This window comes from Aquarana catesbeiana, linkage group LG06 (genome assembly GCF_042186555.1).
Source record: "Aquarana catesbeiana isolate 2022-GZ linkage group LG06, ASM4218655v1, whole genome shotgun sequence".
Lineage (NCBI taxonomy): Eukaryota > Metazoa > Chordata > Amphibia > Anura > Ranidae > Aquarana > Aquarana catesbeiana.
In genome coordinates this window covers 26,531,002-26,558,455 of record NC_133329.1, presented here as the reverse complement: position 1 = coordinate 26,558,455, position 27,454 = coordinate 26,531,002, and the positions used below count along the sequence as shown (strand labels likewise).

Genomic DNA, 27,454 nt, shown 5'->3' with positions numbered 1-27,454 from the left:
TGGGTACTCCTGCTAAAAGAGCACTGATATTTGATATGTTAGATACTTTTAAAGTGGATATTGCTTGTCTGCAGGAGACGCACCTGACTAGGGACACTAAAACTCAAATAAGAAATAAAAAATATCGGTGTCAGTTCCATGCGGTACACACCTCTTATTCTAGGGGGGTGGTGGTGCTAATTGGGAGAAAGGTAGTGTTTACCTGCAGGCAATGCAATATAGATGTTGGGGGTCGGTATATTTTCTTGCACTGCATAATAGGGAACCAGGAATACATACTAGCAAACATTTATAACCCTCCACCTTTCAAATTAGAAGTCCTATATTGTTTACTGGAGTTTATAGTTGACAAACCGAATATTCCTATTATCGCAGTTGGGGATTTTAATGTTGTAATAAATAAAGAAATAGATAGATTTCCCCCAGGAAAAAAGGGACAGGGTTTGCACAGAATTCGAATGGGCCAGTTTCTTAAAGAGGCAGGGTTGATTGACCTTTGGAGAAAGAGCAATCCGGGGCACAACAGTTCTTGTGCTACTCTGGCACTTACTCTTCACTCACAGATACTCTAGTTGGAACACAGGAACGAGCCCTGCTGCAAAGTATTGCATCAAAAATTGTAATTACACGCCCCTGTTAAACAGGGGCTGAAAAATTGGGCCTTAGGCACTGGTGCTGGCACCCAGAACCAAAAATGTTCTTACAAGCTATCAGCGTAATCATTGAGGAGGAAGAGGATAATTACTCAGGATAGTCACTCAGCATCAGCATAGGCAGTCTTGAAGGGATCTGACATTTCAAAAAAAATTGTTCAGTTACATCAGCATCAAGTGCTTGGTAGCTGGTGGTGATCCAAGACTGATTCATTTTTATGAAGGTCAGTCGATCGACCGAGTCAGTGGACAGACGCACCCTGTGATCGATTACAAAGCCTCCAGCAGCACTGATTGTGCGTTCTGAAAGAACGCTGGATGCAGGACAGGCCAGTAGCTCAATTGCATACTGTGCAAGCTCTTGCCATTGATCCATCCTCAAGACCTAGTAACCCAGAGGATTTTCGGTGGGAAAGGTGTCCAACTCAGATCTTGCCCCTAGGTATTCCTGCACCATGTAAAACAGACGCTGGCGATGGTTGCTGGAACCGATCATACCTTGGGGCTACAGACCAAAAAATTGTCTGAACGCATCGGTCAGACGGCCTCCTTCTCCACCGCTCCTTCTTTGACTGACCAAAGCCTCAGCAACACGTTGTCCAGAAACAGGAGTTTGTTTACATAATCACACACATAGGTTGGACTTGATGGACTTGTGTCTTTTTTCAACCTCACCTACTATTTAACTATGTAACTATGTAACCTCCCAGTCTCTGAGAACGCGTTGCACAGACCTTTCTGCAAGGCCTCCCGAAGATGTTTCATCCTCTGCTCCCTCTGCGATGGCAAGATAAGGTCCGCAACCTTACCCTTGTAACGTGGATCAAGGAGGGTTGTCAGCCAGTTTTGGTCCTTCTCCTTGATACCACAAATACGAGGATCCTTACGCAGGCTTTGCAGGATCAGGGAGGCCATGCAGCGTAGGTTTGCTGAGGCATTCGGTCCGGAGTCCTCTGGGTCACTAAGGACGACATGGTCGGCAACCACCTCCTCCCAGCCATGTACAAGTCCATGTGTTTCTTGGGACTGATCCCTTAAAGACTGCTGCTGATGCCAAGCTCCACCTCCATACTGACACAATCCTCCTCCTCCTCCTCCTCGTCCTCTTCCTGTGTGATCAATGGGCACGCAGGAACACTGTCTGGATAAAGGGGGCCTTGAGAGCTAAGGAAGTCCTCCTCTTCCTGCCTCTGTTCCGCCTCAAGTGCCCTCTCCATTATTCCACACAGCGTGTGCTCCAACAGGTGGACAAGGGGGACAGTGTCACTGATGCATGCACTGTCACTGCTCAACATCCTCGTGGCCTCCTCAAATGGTGACAGGACAGTGCATGCATCCCTGATCATGGCCCACTGGTGTGGGGAAAAAAAAACAAGCTCCCTGACCCTGTCCTGGTGCCATAGTCGCACAGGTACTCATTGATGGCCCTCTGCTGCATGTGCAGCCGCTGCAGCATGGCCAACGTTGAGTTCCACCTGGTGGGCATGTCACAGATTAGGCGGTTCTTGGGCAGGTTAAACTCCTTTTGGAGGTCTGCCAGCCAAACACTGGCATTATATGACCGGTGGAAATGCACACAGACTTTCCTGGCCTGCCTCAGGATATCCTGTAAGCCCGGGTACCTGCCCAAGAACCACTGCACCACCAAGTTAAGGACGTGAGCCAAACAGGGCACATGGGTCATTTGTCCCTGTCGGAGGGCAGAGAGGAGGTTGGTGCCATTGTCGCAAACCACCATTCCTGCCTTAAGTTGGCGTGGCGTCAACCACCTCTGAACCTGCCCCTGCAGAGCTGACAGAACCTCTGCCCCAGTGTGGCTCCTGTCCCCCAAGCACACCAGCTCAAGCACCGCATGGCATCTTTTGGCCTGCATACTTACGTAGCCCCTTGAACAGCTACGGAGCACCACTGGTTCCGAGGACAAAGCACAGGAAGAGGCCATGGAGGAAGAAGAAGAGGAGGGGGTGGTGGAGAGAGGTGTGTCACAATCATTAGTAGTGGCATTTTGGAGGCGTGGTGGCGGAACAACCTCCAACACTACTGCACCTTGTCCTGAATCCTTCCCAGCTGCCAGCAGAATCACCCAATGCACGGTGAAACTTAGGTAACATCCCTGTCCATGCCTGCTGGACCATGAGTCAGCGGTAATATGCACCTTACCGCTGACCGCCCTGTCCAGCGAGGCCAAGATATTGCCTTCCACATGCCGGTAGAGAGCCGGAATCGCCTCCTGTGAGAAAAAGTGGCGTTTGGGTACCTGCCACTGAGGAACCGCACATTCCACAAACTCACGGAAGGGGACAGAGTCTACCAACTGAAAAGGCAGCAGTTGAAGTGCTAGCAATTTTGCCAAGCTAGCATTCAACCGCTGGGCATGTGGATGGCTGGGAGCAAACTTCTTTCGGTGGTGCAGTAGCTGGGGCAGGGAAATTTGCTGGTACAATCTGATGTTGGTGTACCAAAAGCAGAATGCCCACAAGTACTTGGCTGTGACACACCTAATTCTATACCTTCATTCCTCTCAGTGCAGGTCTCAGAGAGGAATGAAGGTATAGTGGGGTTGGAGATCTCAGCTGATGAGGAGCAAGGAGAGGTCCTCTTTGTTCTTTGGTGTGGGTCTTTTAAATACGCTTGCCAACGAACTGCATGGCAGGTCAACATATGTCTGGTCAAGCATGTGGTCCCAAGCGGGAGATGTTTTGGCCACGCAAAATACGCTTGAGACATATGTTGCAAATAGCAGAGGTGCGATCTGATGCACTCGTCTCAAAAAAGGCCCACACCAAAGAACTTTTTGAATAACGTGCAGAGACTGCAGTGCCCTGCACATGCGGAGCTTTGGGGTGTGATGCAGTCAGTGTGCTGCCCTTAGGCTGACCCCTGGAGGGCATCCTGCCTCGTTGGTGATGTGCCGCCTCCTCCTCCTCCTCTCTCCTATCAGGCACCCACGTTGAGTCAGTGACCTCATCATCCCCTCCCTCCTCATCACTGGAGCAAACCTGGCAGTATGCTGCAGCAGGGGGAGCATGACTGCCAGATTGCTGTCCTTCTTGGGCAGCCCCTCCGTCCGTGCTCACGTTACTGCCTTCATCTACCTCAGTATCATCATCAGAGCCTTCCAAACGCTGGGCATCCTCCTGGAGCATGTACCCAACACTGTGGTCAAACAGTTCGAGGGACTCCTCAGGAGGACATGGTGGGGCTAGGGAAGGAGTCACTGATGACATTGAGCCGAGAGAAGAGGCCGCTGCTTTGCCAGACAAAGTGCCCTGGGCATGGGTGAGAGAGGATGAGGACAGCTTGGTCATCCACTCGACCAAGTCTTCCGCATGTTGCGGCTCAACACGGCCAGCTGCCGAAAAAAAGGCCAAGCGTGTCCCACGGCCACGTGCTGATGAGGATGCACCGTCTCCACGACCAGCACTGTTGCCTCTAGACACAGAGCCTGCTTGCCCTCTTTTATTGGCTTGTGACTGTCTGCCTCTCCTTGTTGGCATTCCAGACATACTAATGGCCTGTAGCTGCACTAAGCTGGGATATATATATTTATATATATTATATATATATATATATATATATATATATATATATATATATATATATATACTGATACTTCAGCTAGCAAAATCAACTGCCTGCCTGTAGTATGAGAACACCACCAACCTTCTACAGGTAGCTTTAGCTGAACACTGTGCAGAGCTCACAAAAAACTAACTTGTAGCTTATTTAGCTGCCTGCGGTAGTGATAAGATCAGGAAAACACCACCAACCTTCTACAGGTAGCTTTAGGTGAACACTGTGCAGAGCTCACCAAAAAATAACTTGTAGCTTGTTTAGCTGCCCTTCAGAAGTGATAGGATCAGGAAAACACCACCAACCTTCTACAGATAGCTTTAGGTGAACACTGCGCAGAGCTCGCACTACACTAACTTGTAGCTTATTTAGCTACCTGCAGTAGTGATAGGATCAGGAAAACACCACCAAACTTCTACAGGTAGCTTTAGCTGAACACTGTGCAGAGCTTGCAAAAAATAACTTGTAGGTTTAGCTGAACACTGTGAGGAGGACGCACTACACTAACTTGTAGCTTTAGCTGAACACTGTGCAGAGGTCTCACTACACTAACTTGTAGCTTTAGCTGAACACTGTGCAGAGGTCTCACTACACTAACTTGTAGCTTTAGCTGAACACTGTGCAGAGGTCGCACTGCACTAACTTGTAGTTTTAGCTGAACACTGTGAGCAGGACGCACTACACTAACTTGTAGCTTTAGCTGAACACTGTGCAGAGGTCACACTAAACTAACTTGTAGCTTTAACTGAACACTGTGAGGAGGATGCACTACACTAACTTGTTGCTTTAGCTGAACACTGTGCAGAGGCCTCACTACACTAACTTGTAGTTTTAGCTGAACACTGTGAGGAGGACACACTACACTAACTGTAAATAGTCTAGCTGCTTGACTGTGGTACTAATAGGATTAAAAGAACACCAGCAATTTTCTTCAGGTAGCTGTATATACTGTAACAAGACAAGCCTGCCTGTCAGTAGGAAGATAACAGGAACGGATCTAGCTAAACTGAATACAGTGTATATGCAACACCTGGGATGCATATATATACACAATACACTATAAGTGCAGGTAACTCACTGACTGCCCTGCCTAATCTAGCTAACTCAAATGTAATGACACTGTCTCTCTCTCTCTATCTAAGCACGCCAGAACACACTACACAGGGCCGCTGTGCAGGCGACCTTATATAGTGTGGGGCGTGTTCTAAACCCCCTGAGCCATAATTGGCCTTGGCCAATTACAGCTCTCTCTACCGACGGCGCTGTGATTGGCCAAACATGCGGGTCATAGTGCATGCTTGGCCAATCATCAGCCAGCAATGCACTGCCGCAGTGAATTATGGGCCGTGACGCGCCACACGAATTTGGCGCGAACGGCCCATATCGTTTGCAATTTGGCGAATGATCGAACAGCCGATGTTCGAGACGAACATGGGTTCGACTCGAACAAGAAGCTCATCCCTACTGCTGAGTGCCCCCACAGCAAGCAGCTTGCTATGGGGCACTTGAGCCAAGCCACAGTTCCCTGTGTCCATTCAGACACAGAGCTGCGGCCCAGCTCCACCCCCTTTCTTTCTTCATTGGCTGACAGACTTTGATTGACAGCAGTGGGAGCCAATGTTGCTGTTTCAGCCAATGAGGAGGGGAGTCCAGGGAAGCTGAGACACTCCTAAAACATTGCTGGATCGAGATGGACCTCGGGTAAGTATTAGGGGTGGCTGTTGCATACAGAAGGTTTTTTATCTTAATGCATAGAATGCCTAGATAAAAAAAAAAACCTTCTGTCTTTAAAACTATAAGCTAACAAATAATGTTTGGGGGTTCTAAGTAATTTTCTAGCAAAAAAAAAAAAAAAAGATTTTAACCACTTAAGGACCAGAAGGATTTGCCCCCTTAATGACCAGGCCATTTTTTGCGATACGGCACTGCGTCATTTTAACTGACAGTTGCGTGGTCATGCGCCGGTGTACCCAAATAAAATTGATGTCCTTTTTTTCCCCACAAATAGATCTTTCTTTTGGTGGTATTTGATCACCTCTGTGGTTTATATTTCTTGTGCTTTAAACACAAAAAAGAGTGACAATTTTGAAAAAAAAAAAATTATTTTTTACGTTTTGCTATAATAAATACCCCCAAAAAATATGTAAAAAAAACTATATTTTTTCCTCAGTTTAGGCCGATATATATTCTTTTACATATTTTTAGTAAAAAAAAAATCGCAATAAGCGTATATTGATTGGTTTGCACAAAAGTTATAGCGTCTAGAAAATAGGAGATAGATTTATGGCATTTTTATTATTTATTTATTTTTTACTAGTAATGGTGATATTTAGCGGGACTGCGACATTGCGGTGGACAAATCTGACACTTTTGACACTTTTTTGGGTCCAGTGACATTTATACAGTGATCTGTGCTATGAAAATGCACTGATTACTGTATAAATGTCACTGGCAGGGAAGAGGTTAACACTAGGATGCGATCAATGTGTTCCCTCATGTTCCCTCTCTGTTCCTACTTCTGTCTCTCTGTCTCTCCTCTCCTGACATAATGGGGATTTGTGTGTTTACATACACAAATCCCTTTTCTGACTCTCGCGCCCGCCGGCCACATGCACGCGTGCCTGCTATGGCTCTTAAAGGAGCCGCCGTATAGCTAAAGCGATTCGCAGGAACGTGCCAACCTGCCGCCTTATAATATTTTATGGCGGCTGGTCGGCAAGTGGTTAACTTCTAAACAACAAGTGTCAAAAATAGGCTTGGTCCTTAAGGGGTTAAAAATTAATATTAAGTTTCTTGCATAAGGGAAATTTAAAAACAAATTCTCTTTGATGTATTCCATGATGTATGGTAGAATATAAATTAATTATGCTGCTATTTATGACTAATTATAGCAGCAAAAAAATAAAAAAGACAGTTGTTCATCTCACCATATCACTGTCAAATGCACATGTTTGTGGAATGTAAATTGTTATTAGTGTAATGTTTTAATATTTGTTATAATATTATTACTGTTGTTGTCATTATTTTTTATTTTCTAGAGCTAAATGCAAGTAAAGAACAAAATACAGACACAGTTAAAGCTAATGTAGGTAAAGCCTCTCCAATGTATTTATTTATAAATGTTTTTTCCATATAGGAAATAAGGAAAGTCAGCACTATACAGATGAAAGTCCCACACTTTACTGGACTTGACTTGAACGCTTTTGCTCATATGACCAGGGCTGGCGCAAGGATTTTTGACACCCTAGGCAAAACCTAATTTTGCCTCGCCTCCTTGACTCCACCCCTTTGCCCTGTCCATGTATACCCCACCTTTTTAATGAAGCACCCATCAAATGCAGCCTCACCAGCGCCCATCAAATGCTGCCTCACCAGCGCCCATCAAATGCAGCCTCACCAGTGCCCATCAAATGCAGCCTCACCAGTGCCCATCAAATGCAGCTTATCAGTGCCCATCAAATTCAGCCTCACCAGTGCCCATCAAATGCAGCCTCTCCAGCGCCCATCAAATGCAGCCTCACCAGCGCCCATCAAATGCAGCCTCACCAGCACCCATCAAATGCAGCCTCACCAGTGCCCATCAAATGCAGCCTCACAAGAGCCCATCAATGCAGCCTACCAGCGCCCATCAATGCAGCCTACCAGCACCCATTAATGCAGCCTACCAGCGCCCATCAAATGCAGCCTCTCCTGCACTCATCAAATGCAGCCTCACCAGTGCCCATCAAATGCAGCCTCACCAGTGCCCATCAAATGCAGCTTACCCATGCCCATCAAATATAGCCTCACCAGTGCCCATCAAATGCTGCCTCATCAGAGCCCATCAAATGCAGCCTCACCAGTGCCCATCAAATGCAGCTTACCAGTGCCCATCAAATATAACCACACCAGTGCCCATCAAATGCAGCCTCACCAGTGCCCATCAAAAGCAGCCTTACCAGAGCCCATCAATGCAGCCTACCAACACCCATCAAATGCAGCCTCACCTGTGCCCATCAAATGCAGCCTCACCTGTGCCCATCAAATGCAGCCTCACCAGAGCCCATCAAATGCAGCCTCAACAGTGCCCATTAAATGCAGCCTCACCAGAGCCCATCAAATGCAGCCTCACCAGTGCCCATAAAATGCAGCCTCACCAGAACCCATCAAGTGCAGCCTCTCCAGCACCCATCAAATGCAGCCTCTCCAGAGCCCATCAAATGCAGCCTCACCAGTGCCCATCAAATGCAGCCTCACCAGAGCCCATCAATGCAGCCTCACCTGTGCCCATCAAATGCAGCCTCACCAGAGCCCATCAAATGCAGCCTCTCCAGCACCCATCAAATGCAGCCTCACCACAGCCCATCAAATGCAATCTCTCCAGTGCCCATCAAATGCAGCCTCACCAGTGCCCATCAAACGCTGGCTCACCAGAGCCCATCAAATGCAGCCTCACCAGAGCCCATCAAATGCAGCCTCTCCAGCACCCATCAAATGCAGCCTCACCAGAGCCCATCAAATTCAGCCTCTCCAGTGCCCATCAAATTCAGCCTCTCCAGCGCCCATCAATGAATGCTTGCTTTTTTCCATTAATTCAGGAGTAAGGACACAGACACATTCCTCCGCCGCCACTGCACCTCTGACACTATGTGCGAACAGGGCGGCGGTTGCTGCTGATGCTGACATTTAGTTGCTTGCTGCAGAGAGAAGAGAGTAGGTTGCTTGACACCCTAGGCAGCAGTGCGCCCTAGGTTGCTGCCTAGTTTGCCTAGTGGTCCTGCATATGACAGTGGATTCAATGAACACAGACTACCAAATTATGTCTTTACAAGCACAAGGGAACACAGCTTAGCAAATGAGGTTCAGCTAAGTGCAATTTCACCTATCTAAGTGAACAGCCTCTACTACTTTAGTAAAATGTATGGTAACATTTTTTATTGCAAATACGTGTACAGTAAAACCTTGGATTGCGAGCATAATTTCTTCCGTAAACATGCTTGTAATCCAAAGCACTTTTATATCAAAGTTAATTTCCCCATAAGAAATAATAGAAACTCAAAGGATTTGTTCCACAACCATTTTTTCATAAATCCTTTAGTTTATAGTCCATATAAATAGATTATAATTATTTATCAATGGATCTGCGCTTCAGGATATTTGAACGACTGCTGCCCCCCTATGTAAGTAGGGAACACCTCAGTGAAACCCCGAGAGAATGAGACCAGAAAATAGGGAGTGACGCTGTGTTATGAAGAGGGAGTGTCGATATACAATTAATCTACTTTCTAAAGTGACGGGTGCACCAGTGCGATGGTTCAATCTCCCCACAAGTGTAAATTGGCAGTGTAATAATAAAATAAAATAAATCAATAAAAAATCAATACAATGGTGTATATTATCTACTTCCCACCCGGCCACTGCACATAAACGGCCGGGTGGGCTATCTCTCCTTCTGAGTGGACGTTTAGGAACATCCCTCAGAAGGAGCGGGATCGTGCCCGCGCAGCGGCACGATCCCGATGCACTCGTGTCACCTGGACATGGCGCGTCTCCGATCGGCAGGAGGGCTCTGCGATTGCCCCTCCTGATCACATGACGGCCGCGTCGAATAACAGCCGTCATGTGATGTAAACACTATTGTCCCCACACACAAGTAAAAACACAAAGTATACACAAAGTAAACACACAATGTCCCCAAAACACGTCCCCAAAACACTGTCCCCACATAGTAAAAACACCTGTCCCCCACATATGTCCCAGTAAAATCACATGTCCCAATGATTATCTGCACACATATGTCACCTGCGCACATCTGTGCATGATCATTTGCGCACATGTGTCCGTGATCACACGAACCAATTATTATACACTTAACGGGATTTTTTTTTACCAAAAACATGTAGCAGAATACATTTTGGCTTAAATTTATGACAAAGTTCGATTTTATTGGATTTCTTTTAAAATAGAAAGAAGAAAATATTGTTTTTTTTTCCAAATGTCCGCTCTTTTTTCGCTTATATCGCAAAAAATAAAAAACGGAGTCGTGAATCAATACCACCAAAAGAAAGCTCTATTTGTGTGAACAAAATGATAAAAATTTAATTTGAGTACAGCATTGCATGACCGCGCAATTGTCATTGAAAGTGTGAGAGCGCTGAAAGCTGAAAATTGGTCTGGGAAGGAAGGGGGTGAAAGTGCCCAGTATTGAGGTGGTTAAAAATATAAAGTGATAAGTGCTAATTAGTGCAAGAAAAAATTGTAGACTGTATGTAAATACATTGGCACAGTCATAATCCCATATATTGAAAAAACTGAAAAATTATATAAATACTGAATGCCTTGTGCTGATAAGTCTTGTATAAAATCAACCCTCTGTGTAAGAGTCCAAAGTGACAAGTGCAAAAATATACTAAATGAATAATGTGGTATTCAAACCACTGTGCAATGTTGTGCAAAAAACCTAAACAAACTAAAAATATATATAATATATTCTTATAACAAATCGTCAGCTGACTATGTATCAAGAGAAAGTCCCATATGGTGTACAGCAAAAAATGTTCATAAAGGTGATATAACGTATCTTCCAAAAGAATTCCTCCTTTGTAATAGAAAACCGTGCAGTAGTTATTAACATCTCCCCCTGATGTGATTGCACTCACCGGAGCGCTCTGCCCCTGCAGGGGTATGAGCGTGAGATGTTATTCCCCAGGTGTCAATGTCCTTCCGATTCCTCAGGTGCCGATGTCCTTCCAATTTCAAGTAGCCCAATCTGGGTCATCCACTCGCAGGAGGGAGGGAGGTGAGGGGAAGGACTCGCTGTCCCCTATTCCAATACAATTCCCGGCCGGACATCCACTTTAGTGTATTATATAGAAAATAAAAATAATCCACAAAGCGTGACTCCGTTTTGAATATTTTATTTGTAAATAATAATAAAAAGTCCAAGGAGTACGACTGAATAACCAAAAAAAAATTAAAAACTAATGTTTTAAAAACAGGAGAGGGAGCTCGCAGGCTCTTCCTCTCCACGCGACACGGGGAAGCAGCGCTGCCTAGGACCGCCGCTTGCGTTCCACCGGTCGAATATCCGGAACCACGATCGCAGGATGTGACGTTGTGCGTGCCAAGATAGTCCCGCCTTACGATCGTGGTTCCGGATATTCGACCGGTGGAGCGCAAGCGGCGGTCCTAGGCAGCGCTGCTTCCCCGTGTCACGTGGAGAGGAAGAGAGCCTGCGAGCTCCCTCTCCTGTTTTTAAAACATTAGTTTTTAATTTTTATTGGTTATTCAGTCGTACTCCTTGGACTTTTTATTATTATTTACAAATAAAAAAATCAAAATGGAGTCACGCTATGGGGATTATTTTTATTTTCTATATAATACACTAAAGTGGATGTCCGGCCGGGAATTGTATTGGAATAGGGGACAGCGAGTCCTTCCCCTCACCTCTCTCCCTCCTGCAAGTGGAGCCATTCGGAAATACTCAGAAACACTCGGAAATACTCAGTTCCCGAGTGTTTCTGAGCCTTTCCAAGGGTTTCCGGGTGAAGCCGAACAGTCTCCGAGTTTTTCCAGGTCTCTCCGGCGCCCCCCCACCTCTGGCCACATGCAGTATTGCATGACATAGAAGTCAATGTGGAACATATTATCTTCGTTTCCATGACTTCTATGGGGAAACTCGCTTTGATATGCAAGTTCTTTGGATTACAAGCATTCTCCCGGAACTGACTATGCTTGTAATCCAAGATTCCACTGTATATCAAGACATCGCTTGTATATCAAGTTTTAAAAAAGGCATTAATATTTATCAAATTTATATAAAAATGTTGCTTGTTTTGCATACCACTCTCAGACCAAGTTACAGCCATACCCCACTTTTAAGTACACAATGGGGTTTATTTACTAAAGCTGGAAAGTGCAAAATCAGGCTCAGTTCTGCATAGAAACCAATGAGCTTCCAGGTTTTATTACCAAAACTTAATTGAGCAAGCTGGGGTTAGAAGCTCATTGGTTTCTATGCAGAAGTGAGCCTGATTTTGCACTTTCCAGCTTTAGTAAATAAACTCCATTGTGTACTTAAAAGTGGGGTATGCCTGTACTCTCAATCCAAGGTTTTACTGTATTTCATTCTATGTAGGTGTGTGAAAATGTAGCCTCTGGTAGTTGAATTTCTTCTTTAGTGCACAAATCCTGGGTGATCCTGCCAGTTTCTCTTCTTTACTTTTCCAAGCTGACAAGGTAGTGTTCTCAGGAATACTACCGGTACATCGAGCCACACCAGAAAGGCAGAGGGAGATTAGGGAAGTAAACAAGTGGCTGAAGAGCTGGTGTAGTAAGGAGGGGTTTGGGTTCCTGGAGGACTGGGCCGACTTCTCAGTCGGTAACCGGTACTATAGAAGGGACGGACTGCACCTAAATGAGGAGGGTGCAGACCTGCTGGGAATGAAGATGGCCAAAAAGTTAGAGGGGTTTTTAAACTAGGCGATGGGGGGAGAGTCCAGAGACAGTGATAGCCAGCGCGGAAGATATTCCAGAAGGTAGTATTGGGGGCATTAGTGATAGGTTAACCAAGGCACAAAAACACAAGGTGAGTATAGTAGCAAGTCCTAGTTGCAATCTTGAAACACCCAATACGAGGACAATATGCGACCGGTCTAAACTATGTGGCATGTTCACCAATGCCAGGAGCCTGGCGGACAAGATGGGTGAACTAGAGATACTGTTGTACAAGGAGGATTTGGATTTTGTGGGAATTTCAGAGACCTGGTTCAACAGCTCTCATGATTGTCTGGCAAACATTCAAGGGTATACCCTATACCGCAAGGATAGAGAGGGTAAAAAATGGGGAGGGGTATGCCTATATATCAAGAATAATGTACAAGTGAATGTGAGAGATGACATCACTGAGGGGGCTAGGGAGGTGGTGGAATCTTTATGGGTAGAGCTCCAAAGGGATGAAGCTAAGTGGAAAATAATACTGGGAGTATGCTATAGGCCCCCTAACCTGAGGGAGGAAGTGGAGACGGATCTCCTATCACAAATTGGATTAGCAGCAAGGATGGGAAGTGTTATCATAATGGGGGATTTTAATTATCCAGACATAGACTGGGCGGAGGGAACCGCGCATTCATTTAAGGCTCGCCAGTTCCTTAGTGTCTTGCAGGACAATTTTATGGGTCAGATGGTAGACGCACCAACTAGAAATAAAACATTACTAGATCTACTGATTACCAACAATACAGACCTGATAACAGATGTGGAAATACGGGGCAATTTAGGTAACAGCGATCACAGGTCAATTAGTTTCAGTATAAATCACACAAATAGGAAACATGAAGGGAACACAAAGACACTGAATTTCAAAAGAGCCAACTTCCCTAAACTACAAACCTTGCTAAAAGGCATAAATTGGGATAAAATATTAGGAGCAAAGAATACGGAGGAGAGATGGGTTTGCTTTAAGAGCATATTAAATAAGGGCATTAGCCAATGTATCCCATTGGGTAATAAATTTAAAAGAGTGAACAAACATCCTGGATGGCTTAACTCCAATGTAAAAATGCATATAAAAGCAAAGGAGAAGGCCTTCAAAAAATACAAGGTTGAGGGATCATCCTCAGCATTCAGAATTTATAAAGAATGCAATAAGAAATGTAAGGGTGCAATTAGGATGGCTAAGATAGAACATGAAAGACACATAGCGGAGGAGAGCAAAAAAAATCCCAAGAAATTCTTTAAGTATGTAAACAGTAAAAAAGGGAGGACAGACCATATTGGCCCCATAAAGAATGAGGAAGGACATCTGGTTACAAAGGATGGGGAGATGGCAAAGGTATTGAATTTATTCTTCTCCTCAATCTTCACGAGTGAATCAGGGGGCTTCAGTAACCAAAACTGCAGTGTTTATCCTCATGACACAACACAGGAAGCACCTCCATGGTTAACAGAGGACGGAATTAAAATTAGACTTGAGAAACTTAACATTAATAAATCACCGGGACCAGATGGCTTGCATCCGAGGGTACTTAGGGAACTCAGTCAGGTGATTGCCAGACCGTTGTTCCTAATTTTTACAGACAGTCTATTGACTGGAATGGTACCAGCTGATTGGAGAAAAGCCAATGTAGCACCAATATTTAAAAAGGGCCCAAAAAACATCCCTGGGAATTACAGACCAGTTAGCCTAACATCAATAGTATGTAAACTCTTGGAGGGGATGATAAGGGACTATATACAAGATTTTAGTAATAAGAATGATATCATTAGCAGTAATCAGCATGGATTCATGAAGAATCGTTCTTGCCAAACCAATCTATTAACTTCCTATGAGGAGGTGAGTTGCCATCTAGATAAAGGAAGGCCCGTAGACGTGGTGTATCTGGATTTTGCAAAAGCATTTGACACAGTTCCCCATAAACGTTTACTGTACAAAATAAGGTGCGTTGTCATGGACCATAGGGTGAGTACATGGATTGAAAACTGGCTACAAGGGCGTGTTCAGAGGGTGGTGATAAATGGGGAGTACTCAGAATGGTCAGGGGTGGGTAGTGGGGTTCCCCAGGGTTCTGTGCTGGGACCAATTCTATTTAATTTGTTCATAAACGACCTGGAGGATGGGATAAACAGTTCAATCTCTGTATTTGCAGATGATACTAAGCTAAGCAGGGCAATAACTTTTCCGCAGGATGTGGAAATCTTGCAAAAAGACCTGAACAAATTAATGGGGTGGGCGACTACATGGCAAATGAGGTTCAATGTAGAAAAATGTAAAATAATGCATTTTGGTGGCAAAAATATGAATGCAATCTATACACTGGGGGGAGAACCTCTGGGGGAATTTAGGATGGAAAAGGACCTGGGGGTCCTAGTAGATGATAGGCTCAGCAATGGCATGCAATGCCAAGCTGCTGCTAATAAAGCAAACAGAATATTGGCATGCATTAAAAGGGGGATCAACTGCAGAGATAAAACGATAATTCTCCCGCTCTACAAGACTCTGGTCCGGCCGCACCTGGAGTATGCTGTCCAGTTCTGGGCACCAGTCCTCAGGAGGGACGTACTGGAAATGGAGCGAGTACAAAGAAGGGCAACAAAGCTAATAAAGGGTCTGGAGGATCTTAGTTATGAGGAAAGGTTGCGAGCACTGAACTTATTCTCTCTGGAGAAGAGACGCTTGAGAGGGGATATGATTTCAATTCACAAATACTGTACTGGTGACCCCACAATAGGGATAAAACTTTTTCGCAGAAGAGAGTTTAATAAGACTCGTGGCCACTCATTACAATTAGAAGAAAAGAGGTTTAACCTTAAACTACGTAGAGGGTTCTTTACTGTAAGAGCGGCAAGGATGTGGAATTCCCTTCCACAGGCGGTGGTCTCAGCGGGGAGCATTGATAACTTCAAGAAACCATTAGATAATCACCTGAATGACCGCAATATACAGGGATATGTAATGTAATACTGACACATAATCACACACATAGGTTGGACTTGATGGACTTGTGTCTTTTTTCAACCTCACCTACTATGACTATGACTATGACCACGCCAGGCATGGATGCAGATCCATGATGGTGCAGTCAGTTTGTGTTTCCTTATCAGAGTTACAGGATATCATGTCCTCACACGGTGTACCTGTATCCCTGTAGACAGTCTTTCAGGCATGTCCCCCCGCACAGAGCTGTTAGGTTGATTGGCAGTGAAGGAGCAGAAGGAACACAGAAGCACAGCTTACATAGATGGGTAAAGTAATTCCCCGATGTGTCACAAACAGCCCGCCCCTTACAGAGCTGCCCCCCCCCCCGCTGTGCTGAACAACAATAAATGCATGGTTATGCAGTCGTGTAACCGCCCATTACAAGAACAGAAAAAGGTAATATATTTAGAATTTTGCCTTTCCCCCGACTTACTGTTTCGGTGACCACAGTCACTAGTACAAATAGAGAGGGTGAATCTCCCCAGAGGAGACACAGATGCACTTTGGTGCACTGGATGGACTTGTGTCTGCCTCCTGTACATTTACATCGGCAGAATGGCAGGGCTGGGCAAAGAAACATACCTGTACATTACTTTGAATTTCCCGCTGTGCACGCATGCGCCTGCTGCAAGATCCGTGACTGTGCCTGCTGGACCCGCGGACTCGATGTCCGCCGGGTGCCCACGATCGTGTCACGAAGCTGAAGAACGGGGAGATGCCTAGTGACAGGACACTGATCATCTACTCCCTATTATCGGGAGCAGCGATCAGTGTTGTGTCACTGCTAGCCCATCCCCCAGACAGCTAGAATCACTCCCTAGGACACACTTAACCCCTCCCCCTAGTGGTCAACCCCTTCACTGCCAGTGACATTTTTACAGTAATTGATGCAATTTTATAGCATTGATCGCTGTATTAATGCCAATGGTCCCAAAAATGTGTCTAAATTGTCTGATGTGTCCGCAATAAAAATGTCCGCAGTCTTGATAAAAATTGCAGATCGCCATCATTACTAGTAAAAAAAAAAAATATTAATAAAAAAGCCATAAAACTATCCCCTATTTTGTAGACGCTATAACTTTTGCGCAAACCAATCAATAAACGCTTATTGCGGTTTTTTTACCAAAAATATGTTGAACAATATGTATCGGCCTAAACTGAGGAAAAATGTTTTTTTATATTTTTTGGGGGGGGGGTATTTATTATAGCAAAAAGTAAAAAATAATGGGTTTTTTTCAAAATTGTCGCTCTTTTTTTGTTTATAGCGCAAAAAAACTGCAGAGGTGATCAAATACCACCAAAAGAAAGCTCTATTTGTGGGGAAAAAAGGACGTCAATTTTGTTTGTGAGATGCGCCGCACGACCGCGCAATTGTCAGTTAAAGAGACACAGTGCTGAATCGCAAAAAAAGTGCTCTGGTCTTTGGCCAGCAAAATGATCCCGGGCTGAAGTGGTTAATGTACACGGGACGTTTTAACCACTAAAGGACCGAGCATCTTTCTGAGATTTGTTGTTTACAAGTTAAAAACAGTTTTTTTTGCTAGAAAATTACTTAGAACCCCCAAACATTATATTTTTTTCCTAACACCTTAGAGAAAAAAATGGCGGTCCTTGCAATACTTTCTGTCACACCGTATTTGCGCAGCGCTCTTACAAGCGCACTTTTTTTGGAAAAAGAAATCACTTTTTTGAATTAAAAAATAAGACAACAATAAAGTTAGCCCAATTTTTTTTATATTGTGAAAGTTAATGTTACGCCGAGTAAATTGATACCCAAGATGTCACACTTCAAAATTGCGCCCGCTCGTGGAATGGTGACAAACTTTTACCCTTAAAAATCTCCATAGGTGACATTTAAAAAATTCTACAGGTTGCATGTTTTGAGTTGCAGAGGAGGTCTAGGGCTAATTATTGCTCTCGTTCTAACGATCGCGGTGATACCTCACATGTGTGGTTTGAACACCGATTTCATATGCGGGCGCTACTCATGTATGCGTTCGCTTCTGCATGCAAGCTCGGCGGGACAGGGCACATTTAAAAATTTTTATTTTTTTTTTAGTTATTTTTATTTTTATTTTTTACACTGTTCTTTAAAAAAAAAAATGGGTCACTTTTATTCCTATTACAAGGAATGTAAACATCCCTTATAATAGAAAAAAGCATGACAGGACCTCTTAAATATGAGATCTGGGGTCAAAAAGTCCTCAGATCACATTGTAACGAGCCCCTTGCTCGCTCGGTTCTACTCTCCCGACACTCCTCTGCAGCTATAGAATCAAATTGCAACGTCTGATGGTTCGGTCATCCAATGCTCCGGGATTAGAACTACAGCTCTGTGCCGTTCTAACCCAGTTGTGATAGCTCAGAACAAACACCAGGCAGGCTGTATGTAAGTTCAAACAGGAATCTATCTTTATTGACAGGAAGTCTTATTTATACAATAAAAGAGGAGGTGCAGGCCTCCTGCTCATATTACTCTACCAATACAGCTGTAACCTAATTAACCTAATTAACCTAATTAACATGAGCTAATTAACTAATCCCTTTAGACAGCCTAGATGACTCAGACATGACCTTTAGGCCAGACTGGCCGTCTTGTAGTTCAGAAAATCCAATCAACATTATCACAGTCAACATAGACTCTTCTTCACACAATAGCAGAGTTAATTAACACAAACAACAATGGGGATCTAATGACTCTTAGATCCCATACTATAGACGTATTTACAATACACATTTTAGCAGACAACAGACAGACAGGTGTTGGAATTTACATCAGCATCTCCTAACAGTATCTCTCCCAGCATTATGAATCAGCCACTATTCCAATATGGCAAATCCAGGGTCCCCAGAGTCTGTGTGTCCTGGGGGACCAGGACCCGAATCCACAGTAATACCACCTCAAGGGTCCCCAGGCATACAGCTCACAAAGAGCACCGTTCCCCCAAATGCAAGGGCCCCCGATCGATCGGCAAGAGGCTAGCATTCAGTCCCCTCCAAAAGTCTCTCTCCCGGCTAGGTCTGTCACACACATATTTACACTAAAATGCAATTAAAAAAAAATTGTCATTTAAAAAAAAAAAATGCTGCTTTAAGAACTATGGGCAGAAGTGACGTTTTGACGTCGCTTCCACCCTGCAATGATATGGAGCCAGGTGGGGGCCATCTTCCACTTAATCGTCTCCATGCCACTGAGGGAAAAGGAACCGATCGCCTCCGCTGCTGCCAACGGCTCCAGTAAGTGGTGGAAGGCACCGGAGAGCAGCGGGAGGGGGGTGGGCCCTCTCCCGCCACCAATAAAAGTGATCTCGCAGCCAATCCGCCGCAGAGACCACTATTATCGGAAACCAGACCGCCCGCTGAAGAAGAGGATACTGGGGTTATGGCAGCTATCTACCATAACAAAGATATCCCTCTTCAAACAGCCGACGTATATCGGCATGGGGCGGTCCGGAAGTTGTTAAAACCTCCCCAGAATGATTAAACTTGACAGATAGTAACCGACGTTTAAAAACGTACGTTCTGCCGCGTTTACATGCTGTGTTTAGCCATGTTTGAGTTTAGGAGCGTTTTAAACCTTTTTTTTTAAATAGTCAAAAAATTTAAAAAGCCTGTAAACGAAACGCGGCTTAATGCAAGTTACTGCGTTTACACGCGTTTATAAGCTGTTAAAGGCATTTGGCATTTTAAATGCCTCTGAACATCCATTCTGATTTTATAGTTGTGCTTTTAAACCCAGCTGCCTAGAAACGACTATAAATGACCCTGTGAACATGTACTGATAAGATAACATATGCAGCCTCGGCTTTAAGGGGTATATCCCGGGATGATATGCAGCTGCAGGCATCACCCAATACCATCTTTTAGAGTGGACGGTCGGCTCTTCAGGGATAACAACCGATGTGGCTAAAAGCTGCTCGGCTGTAATCACGGAGGAACAGGACCCGCCACCTTCCGCCACTCTTACTGGGCCTCCAGTCCCACCAGGAGACCCGAGCCACGATCCGGCACTTCCACCGCCTAGAGTGAGACTGGAAGGAAGCCAGAAACGGCTTCCTTCTAGTCTTCTTTGTGTAAACACGTCACAATGTTTACTTGGCTGCCAATGGCACTATTTAAAAAAACTATAGTGTTCAGAATCACCGTTTTTGGTGATCTGAATACTTTGAAGTGCAAAGGAGGGATTTGGGGTCTTTTGGACCCCCGATCCCTCCATAAAGAGTACCTGTCACCACCTATTGATCTTTACATTCCTTGTGACAGCAATAAAAGTGATCAAATTTCTTTTTTTTTTAAGTGACAATGTAAAAAAATAAGAAAAATAAATAAGGAAAAAAAAAAAAATAAAATGTTAAAGTGACCCCGTCCCCGCGGGCTTGCGCAGCAAATAAAACGCACACGTAAGTCGTGCCCGCATATGTAAACGGTGTTCAAATCACACATGTGAGGGATCGTCAGAGTGAGAGCAATAATTCTAGCACCAGACATCCTCTGTAACTCTAACCTGGCAACCGTTATTTTTTTTTAAAGTGCCGCCTATGTAGATTTTTAGGTAGTTTGTCGCCATTCCACGAGTGTGTGCAGTTTCAAAGCATGACATTTTAGGTATCTATTTACTCGGTGTAACATCATCTTTCACAATATAAAAAAATTGGGCTAACTTTACTGTTTATTTTTTTTTTTTTATTCAGGAAAGTGTCTTTTTCCTAAAAAAATTGCGTTGAAAGACCGCTGCGCGAATACCGTGTGACATAAAATATTGCAACGATCACCATTTTATTCTCTAGATTCTCTGCTAAAATATATGTAATGTTTGGGGGTTTTAAGTAATTTTCTAGCAAAAATATTAGAAATAGGCTTATGCCCTGTACACACGATAGGATTTTCCGACAACAAAATCCATGTTTTTTTTCCGAAGGATGTTGGCTCAAACTTGTCTTGCATACACACGGTCACACAAATGTTGTCGGAAGTTCCGAACGTCAAGAACACGGTGACGTACAAGACGTACGATGAGCCGAGAAAAATGAAGTTCAATAGCCAATGCGGCTCTGCTGCTTGATTCCGAGCATGCATGGAACTTCGTGCGTCGGAATTGTGTACACACGATTGGAATTTCTGACAACAGATTTTGTTGTCGGAAAATTTGAGAACCAGATCTCAAATTTTGTGTGACAGAAATTCCGATGGAAAATGTCCGATGGAGCCTACACACGGTCGAAATTTCGGACAACAAGCTCCCATCGAACATTTTCCATCGGAAAATCTTATCGTGTGTACGAGGCATTAGGCATGAAAGGGAAACATTTTCCATCGGACACTCCTATCGTGTGTGGGCTTCATCAGACCTTTACTTTCTAAAATTCTGACGCACCTAGAAATAGAATATGTTTTAAATCTTTCCGACAGAATCAGTTCCTATCGGGAAAACCGTTCATCTGTATGTTGTTCTGACGGACCAAAAACGATGCAAGGGCAGCTATTGGCTACTGGCTATTAAACTTCCTTTTACTAGTCCCGTTGTACGTCATCGGATTCTAAACAATCGGACTTTGGTGTGATCGTGTGTAGGCAAGTCCGTTTCAGCGGAACTCCATCGAAAAGTCCTTCAGAGTTCATTCCGATGGAAAGACCGGTGGTGTGCACGCGGCATAAGGCCTCATGTACACTGCTGCTGGTAAATGGATGTTTAGGAGCAGTTGGGCATTTTTTTTAGCTGCCCCTGAACTCTCCTCTATGTTATCTTATCAGTACATGTACACAGGTTCATTTATAGTCTTTTCTAGGCAGTTGAGTTCAGAAGCAGTTTTTGGAAAGCAAAGAAATGTGTTCAGAACGGATGTTAAGAGGCATTTGAAACACCAAATGCCTTTAACAGCCTATAAATGCGTGTAAACGCGGTAACTCGCATTTAGCCATGTTTCATTTACAGGCATTTTAATTTTTGACTATTTGAAAAAAAAAACACTTAAAGTGTAAGTAAACCCCCCTATCGTTTTCAGCCAAGGAAGCTGCCATCTTTGCCTTTGTTTAATCTACAACTGCCATGATGCTTCCCATGTGATCAGTTATGACACCAGCCATTGGATGGCTTGACAGTTTGGTTGAGAGCACAACCAATGGGAGTGTTACATTTCCGGCACGTGCCGGAAATGAAACAGTTTTATGGATGGGTTTACTTCCGCTTTAACACAAACATGGCTAAGCTATGGTATATTTTAAAGGACTTTGTATTTATTTATTTTTTGCTAGTAATGGCGGTGATCAGCAACTTATATTTGGACTGCTACATTGCAGACAAATTGGACACTAAGTGGCACTTTAGATACTTTTTTGGGGACCAGTGACACTAATATATTGATCAGTGCTAAAAAATATGCACTGTCACTGTACCAATGACACTGGCAGGGAAGAGGTTAACATCAGGGGGCGATCAAAGGATTAAATGTGTCTCTTGGGGTGCTTGCTAACTGTGTGGCGGGTGCTTCAACTGTGGGAAGGCAGAGATCTGAGTTCCTGCTTAGCAAAAACACAGGATCTCTGTCCTCCCTACTAACAGAACGGTGATCTGCCTTGTTTACATAGGCAGACTGTCGTTCTGCCTCTATCAGGAACAATCTGCGGGTCCCGGCAGACATCAGGTCTGCCGGACCCGCTAATTGGCTCATGCCATGTCCAAACACAGCAGGAGCGGGCGCACGCGTGCCGCAGACACGAAGTGCAGAATGACGTACCTTAACGTGATTCTGCGCACAGGTACACGCCGCCCCGCAGTAAATGTACATGGAATGGTGGGCAAGAGGATAAAGATGCCTCAATGCACTTACTTTACTTTAGCACAAATGCAATAACTGTATGTTTAATGGACTAGACGGGATATTTATGCACCCCTATATATAGTACATAAAAGCTTACTAATGTTATTTCTTGACTCTCATAGCCCAAACGAGTCCATACAGTTGGGATCTTCTCAGTAACTGAAGACACCGAGTACAACTGGCTGAAATCTCTGCTTGGAAAAAAATTTAGGAGTGTCAGATCCTTCTACATCTCCTTTAGCCGGTTTCATCAATTCCAGAATGATTTGTCTCAGTGTTCCCATGGAATCCTGTATCACACCAAGAACAGAGGACGTATCAATGTGACCGATGTCGCCGACTCCTTGTACGATAAACATCTGGAAAATATGTCTGCTAAGCTTGGTATGTATTCAGCTTACAATATACACAATCAATATTAATTCCAGTGGTGGAGGACAGCGGCACTAGATTTATGAATGTTTAAAAATTTGTTCTGGTAGCAATTTGGCCCAATATGGGTCAATATAGCTGTTCAATCAATCCTATTTTAGGAACCACTATCATTAAAGTGGGCAGCACAGTGGCTAAGTGGTTAGCACTCCCACCTAGCAGCACTCGGGTTGTCGGTTCAAAGACCAACCACAACACTACCTGTGTGGAGTTTGTAAGTTCTCCCTGTGCCTGCGTGGGTTTCTGCCTGGTTTCCTCCCACGTTCCAAAGACGTGCTGGTAGGTAAATTAGCCCTAGTATGCATATGAGTTAGCTTTTCGAGGGTTAGGGACTGATGCAGTTGCAGGGTGCAGGGGCGCCACCCCCTAATCTACATGCGGGGCGCCGGACGCATAGATTCCAGTTGTTTTTTTTTTATTTTTTTTAGAAGCACGTGATTAAAGCCTGAGGCTCTAATAGGCTTCAAAAACGGTGGGTTCGAGGCACAGAGCACTGCGCCCCAAGCCCGCCCAGTTTTGTGACAATAGCGAATTAATGTGTACTATTGTCTTCCTGGTTCTCCTCCCGGCCAATCAGGAAGTGGGTCCTGAGACCTGTCACCCGATTGGTTGAGAGGAGAAGCGATCCTATTGACCGCTGCGGAGGAGGAGGGTGAAAATGCAGGGGAAGCCACTGTGAAGCACCAGGAGGAGACGTGGGTGGCGGCGGTGGTGCGAGTGAGGGGGGGTGTGTCAACAGCGGGTGGCGGTGGCGTCGTGAGTGAGGGGGGTGGCAGGGTGTGAGTGAGGGGGAACTTTTGTTTACCACCTGCCCTCCAAAACATTAGCACCAGCCACCACTCATGGAATATTTAGGATAACATGAGCTTCTCCCATGTATAGGAACTCTTTGCATCTGCCAAAGCTGCCTACAGTAACTCTCAATTGGGACCTTCCCCTCTTCTCTGATCAATACCAATCTAACGATACAAGCATACATCTGGTATATCAGAGCTGGCAAGCATGAAGAGCAAAGCAGTAGCCATTATTGACTGTAACTGCTTGTTTAAACAAAAGCAATTATCAAAAAGTACAAAAAATCCCACCTACCTTGTTCATTCTTATTGTTGAATATTTAAAATTCTTGAGATTTGTAACACTGGTGGAATAGTAAAATCAAGGGTGAGATCTCCTTCGTCACTTCTCTGGGCACATATAAAGCTGGTTCTCCCATGTTAAAATGGTACTAAAGGCTTTAACCACTTGCCTACTGGGCACTTACACCCCCCTCCTGCCCAGGCCAATTTTCAGCTTTCAGCGCTGTCACACTTTGAATGAAAATTTTGCGGTCATACAACACTGTAACCATGTGAAATTTTTATAATTTTCTTCACAGAAATAGAACTTTCTTTTGTTGGTATTTAATCACTACTGGGTTTTTTTTTTTTTTTTTTTTTGCTAAAGAAACAAAAAAAGAGCAAAAATTTTGAAAAAAAAAATTCATAGTTTGTTCTAAAATTTTGCAAACAGGTAATTTTTCTCCTTCACTGATGTGCGCTGATGAGGCTGCACTGATGGGCACCTATTAGGCACTGATAAGGCGGCATTGAAAGGTGGCAATGATGGGCACTGATGAAGCTGCACTGATGAGGCAGCGCTGTTGCACACTAATGAGGCTGCGCTGATAGGTGGCACTGATGGGCACTGATAAGTGGCACTGTTTGGCAGCACTGAAGGACACTGATAGGTGGCACTGGTGCACACTGATAGGAGACACTGGTGGACACTGATTAGCAGCACTAGTGGGCACTGAGTCAAGAACTGATGTCCCTGTAACAGAAGCCGGTTACCGGCTTTCTGCTTCTCTTCTCACACTGATTGTGAGGAGAAAAAAAGCCGATAACCGACTTTTGTTTCAAAAGGAAAGAAATCCGCTGCTCCAGGTGTATGCAATACCTTGATTGGAACCAAGTAGGAGTGCTAGCCCCTGCCCACCTCCGTAAAAGCTTGAAAAAAAGAAGAAATGGCTGCACATCCAAAGTTTCCAAAAAGTGCCTTTTATTGCAGACAGACAAAATATACCAGGGACACCAGGTGTTAGTCACGTAGACGCGTTTCACACATCTGATCTGTGCTTAATCATTACCAATAAAAGGCAATTTTTGGAAACTTTGGATGTGCAGCTATTTCTTCTTTTTTTCAACGGGCTTCTGTTTACTTCCGTAATTTGCCAGTCGGTCTGGCACTTATCCCATCTAGGCAGGTAGCGGGTGGCGGGCAGCGTGCAGCGGCTCCGTGTCCTCTCCTCTATCGGCGGCTTCCAGTGTGCGGCTTCTCCCCTCCTCTTAGGGGTCCAATAGGATCACCTGTAATTTCAGCCAATCGGGTGATGGGTTCCAAAACCCACCTCCTGATTGGCCAGGGGGAGTATCAGTGTTACAATAGTGGATATTCATTTGCTGTTGTAACACACCTGAGTGGGCTCCAGATGCATTCTCTGCTCCCCGAGCCCACCCTATTTTGAAGCCTATTAGAGCCTCTGGCTCTAAATAAGGTGCTTCAAAAAAACACTCCCCGCTGCATTGGATTCCATGCATCCCGCATCCTGAAAGGGGCCGGGCGCATGCATAGAGGGGGCGGCGCTCCTGCGCCCTTAATGGAAGGGCTGCCCCTGATCAGCCAGGAGAATGAGGTTTACCAATTGGAGAGCTCTAGCTCTGACTTAGCAGGGCGTTGGACCTCTGCAGAGAGACCACTGCTTCACCACAGAGAGCAAGGATCCTTCACTGCAGCATTCTGGCAGGGGACAGGTTTTTGTTTTAAGGTTGTGGCAGCTTTGTTATATATATATATATATATATATATATATATATATATATATATATATATATATTGAGCACATTGAAACTGAAAGTTCAGTTGGATTTCAATTGACTGTTAGATGAATCCACAAATGTAGCATATTATTTCAAAATTGCCTGGAGGGGGGGGGGGTTTGAGGTTGGAACATTTACTAAAACTGGAGCACACAGAATCTGGTGCAGTTGTGCATAGTAACCAATCAGCTTCTAACGCTGGCTTTTTCAATTAAGCTTTGACAATAAGCCCTCATTCACAATGAGTACGGCTTTGAAATCGTGCAAGCTCATCTGAACCTGCACAATATTAAAACCACTTTTCAGTCCGACTTCGGGGGGGGGGCGATTTGAGAGACATCTGTGCGGGTTCATGCACAGATGTCTATTGGAATTGCCCCCGAAGTCACCAAAAGCAGTGCAGGAACTACTTTTGGTAATCGGTGCTGCGCCGCAAAGTCAGCTTCGCTCCGATTGGGACAGTATCATTGCCGGCAATAGGCTGCGATTTGGCACACAATTTGATATGTCAAATTGCATGTCAAATCGCGCCACTGTGAACAGGGGTTAAAACCTAGAAGATAATTGTTTACTATGCACCAGTTTTAGTAAATCTCCCCTTTGCTATACAGTATCTCAGAAGGTTGCACCTTGCTCTCACTGATACTAATTGCAATTATTTTACAGGAAAGAGTCGGGTGATCGTGGTCATTGATGACTTGGATGACAACAGCGATAAGATGAAGAGGACCATACTGCAGGAGCAGCCCAAAATACATAAATTTGCAGGAGATCTCTTCCTCGTCAAGAAAGGAACAGACCAGCAGAAAATGTGTTATTTTAAACATAACAGAAAACCAGACTTTTCATAAATGTGATACAATATATATATATATATATATATATATATATATATATATATATATATATATATATAAAATAAAAAGTAAAAAAAATTGGTAAATGTGAAACACTGCAAATTAATATTTTAATAGCAATACAGCTGGTGAAGCTCTGAGATCCTCCTCACTAGGGATGAGCCGAACACCCCCCGGTTCGGTTCGCACCAGAACCTGCGAACGGACCGAAAGTTCGCACGAACGTTAGAACCCCATTGACGTCTATGGGACTCGAACGTTCAAAATCAAAAGTGCTCATTTTAAAGGCTAATTTGCATGGTATTGTCCTAAAAAGGGTTTGGGGACCCGGGTCCTACCCCAGGGGACATGTATCAATGCAAAAAAAACTTTTAAAAACGTCAGTTTTTTCGGGAGCAGTGATTTTAATGATGCTTAAAGTAAAAAAAAAAAAGTGAAATATTCCTTTAAATATCGTACCTGAGGGGTGTCTATAGTATGCCTGTAAAGTGACGCGTGTTTCCCGTGTTTAGAACAGTCCCTGCACCAAATGTCATTTTTAAAGGAAAAAATCTCATTTAAAACTGCTTGCGGGTTTAATGTAATGTCGGGTCCTGGCAATATGGATGAAAATCAGTGAGACAAACGGCATGGGTACCCCCCAATCCATTACCAGGCCCTTTGGGTCTTGTATGGATATTAAGGGGAACCCCGCACCCAAATTAAAATAAGGAAAGGTGTGGGGCCACCAGGCCCTATATACTCTGAACAGCAGTATACAGGCGGTGCAAACAAGACAGGGACTGTAGGTTTGTTGTTAAGTAGAATCTCT

At 44.4% G+C, this 27,454-nt stretch overlaps 1 protein-coding gene across 1 annotated transcript in view; it reads left to right on the top strand.

Annotated features, from left to right (window-relative positions):
* The window catches only part of LOC141147921 (uncharacterized), an 80,068-nt gene extending 53,431 nt beyond the window's left edge, over nucleotides 1-26,637 (top strand). The window contains exons 6-8 of the mRNA XM_073635079.1: nucleotides 7,265-7,311; nucleotides 22,622-22,883; nucleotides 26,453-26,637. Coding sequence (XP_073491180.1) covers nucleotides 7,265-7,311; nucleotides 22,622-22,883; nucleotides 26,453-26,637 — 494 coding nt within the window. The remainder of the gene's footprint in view (nucleotides 1-7,264; nucleotides 7,312-22,621; nucleotides 22,884-26,452) is intronic.
* Nucleotides 26,638-27,454: the final 817 nt, after the last annotated feature.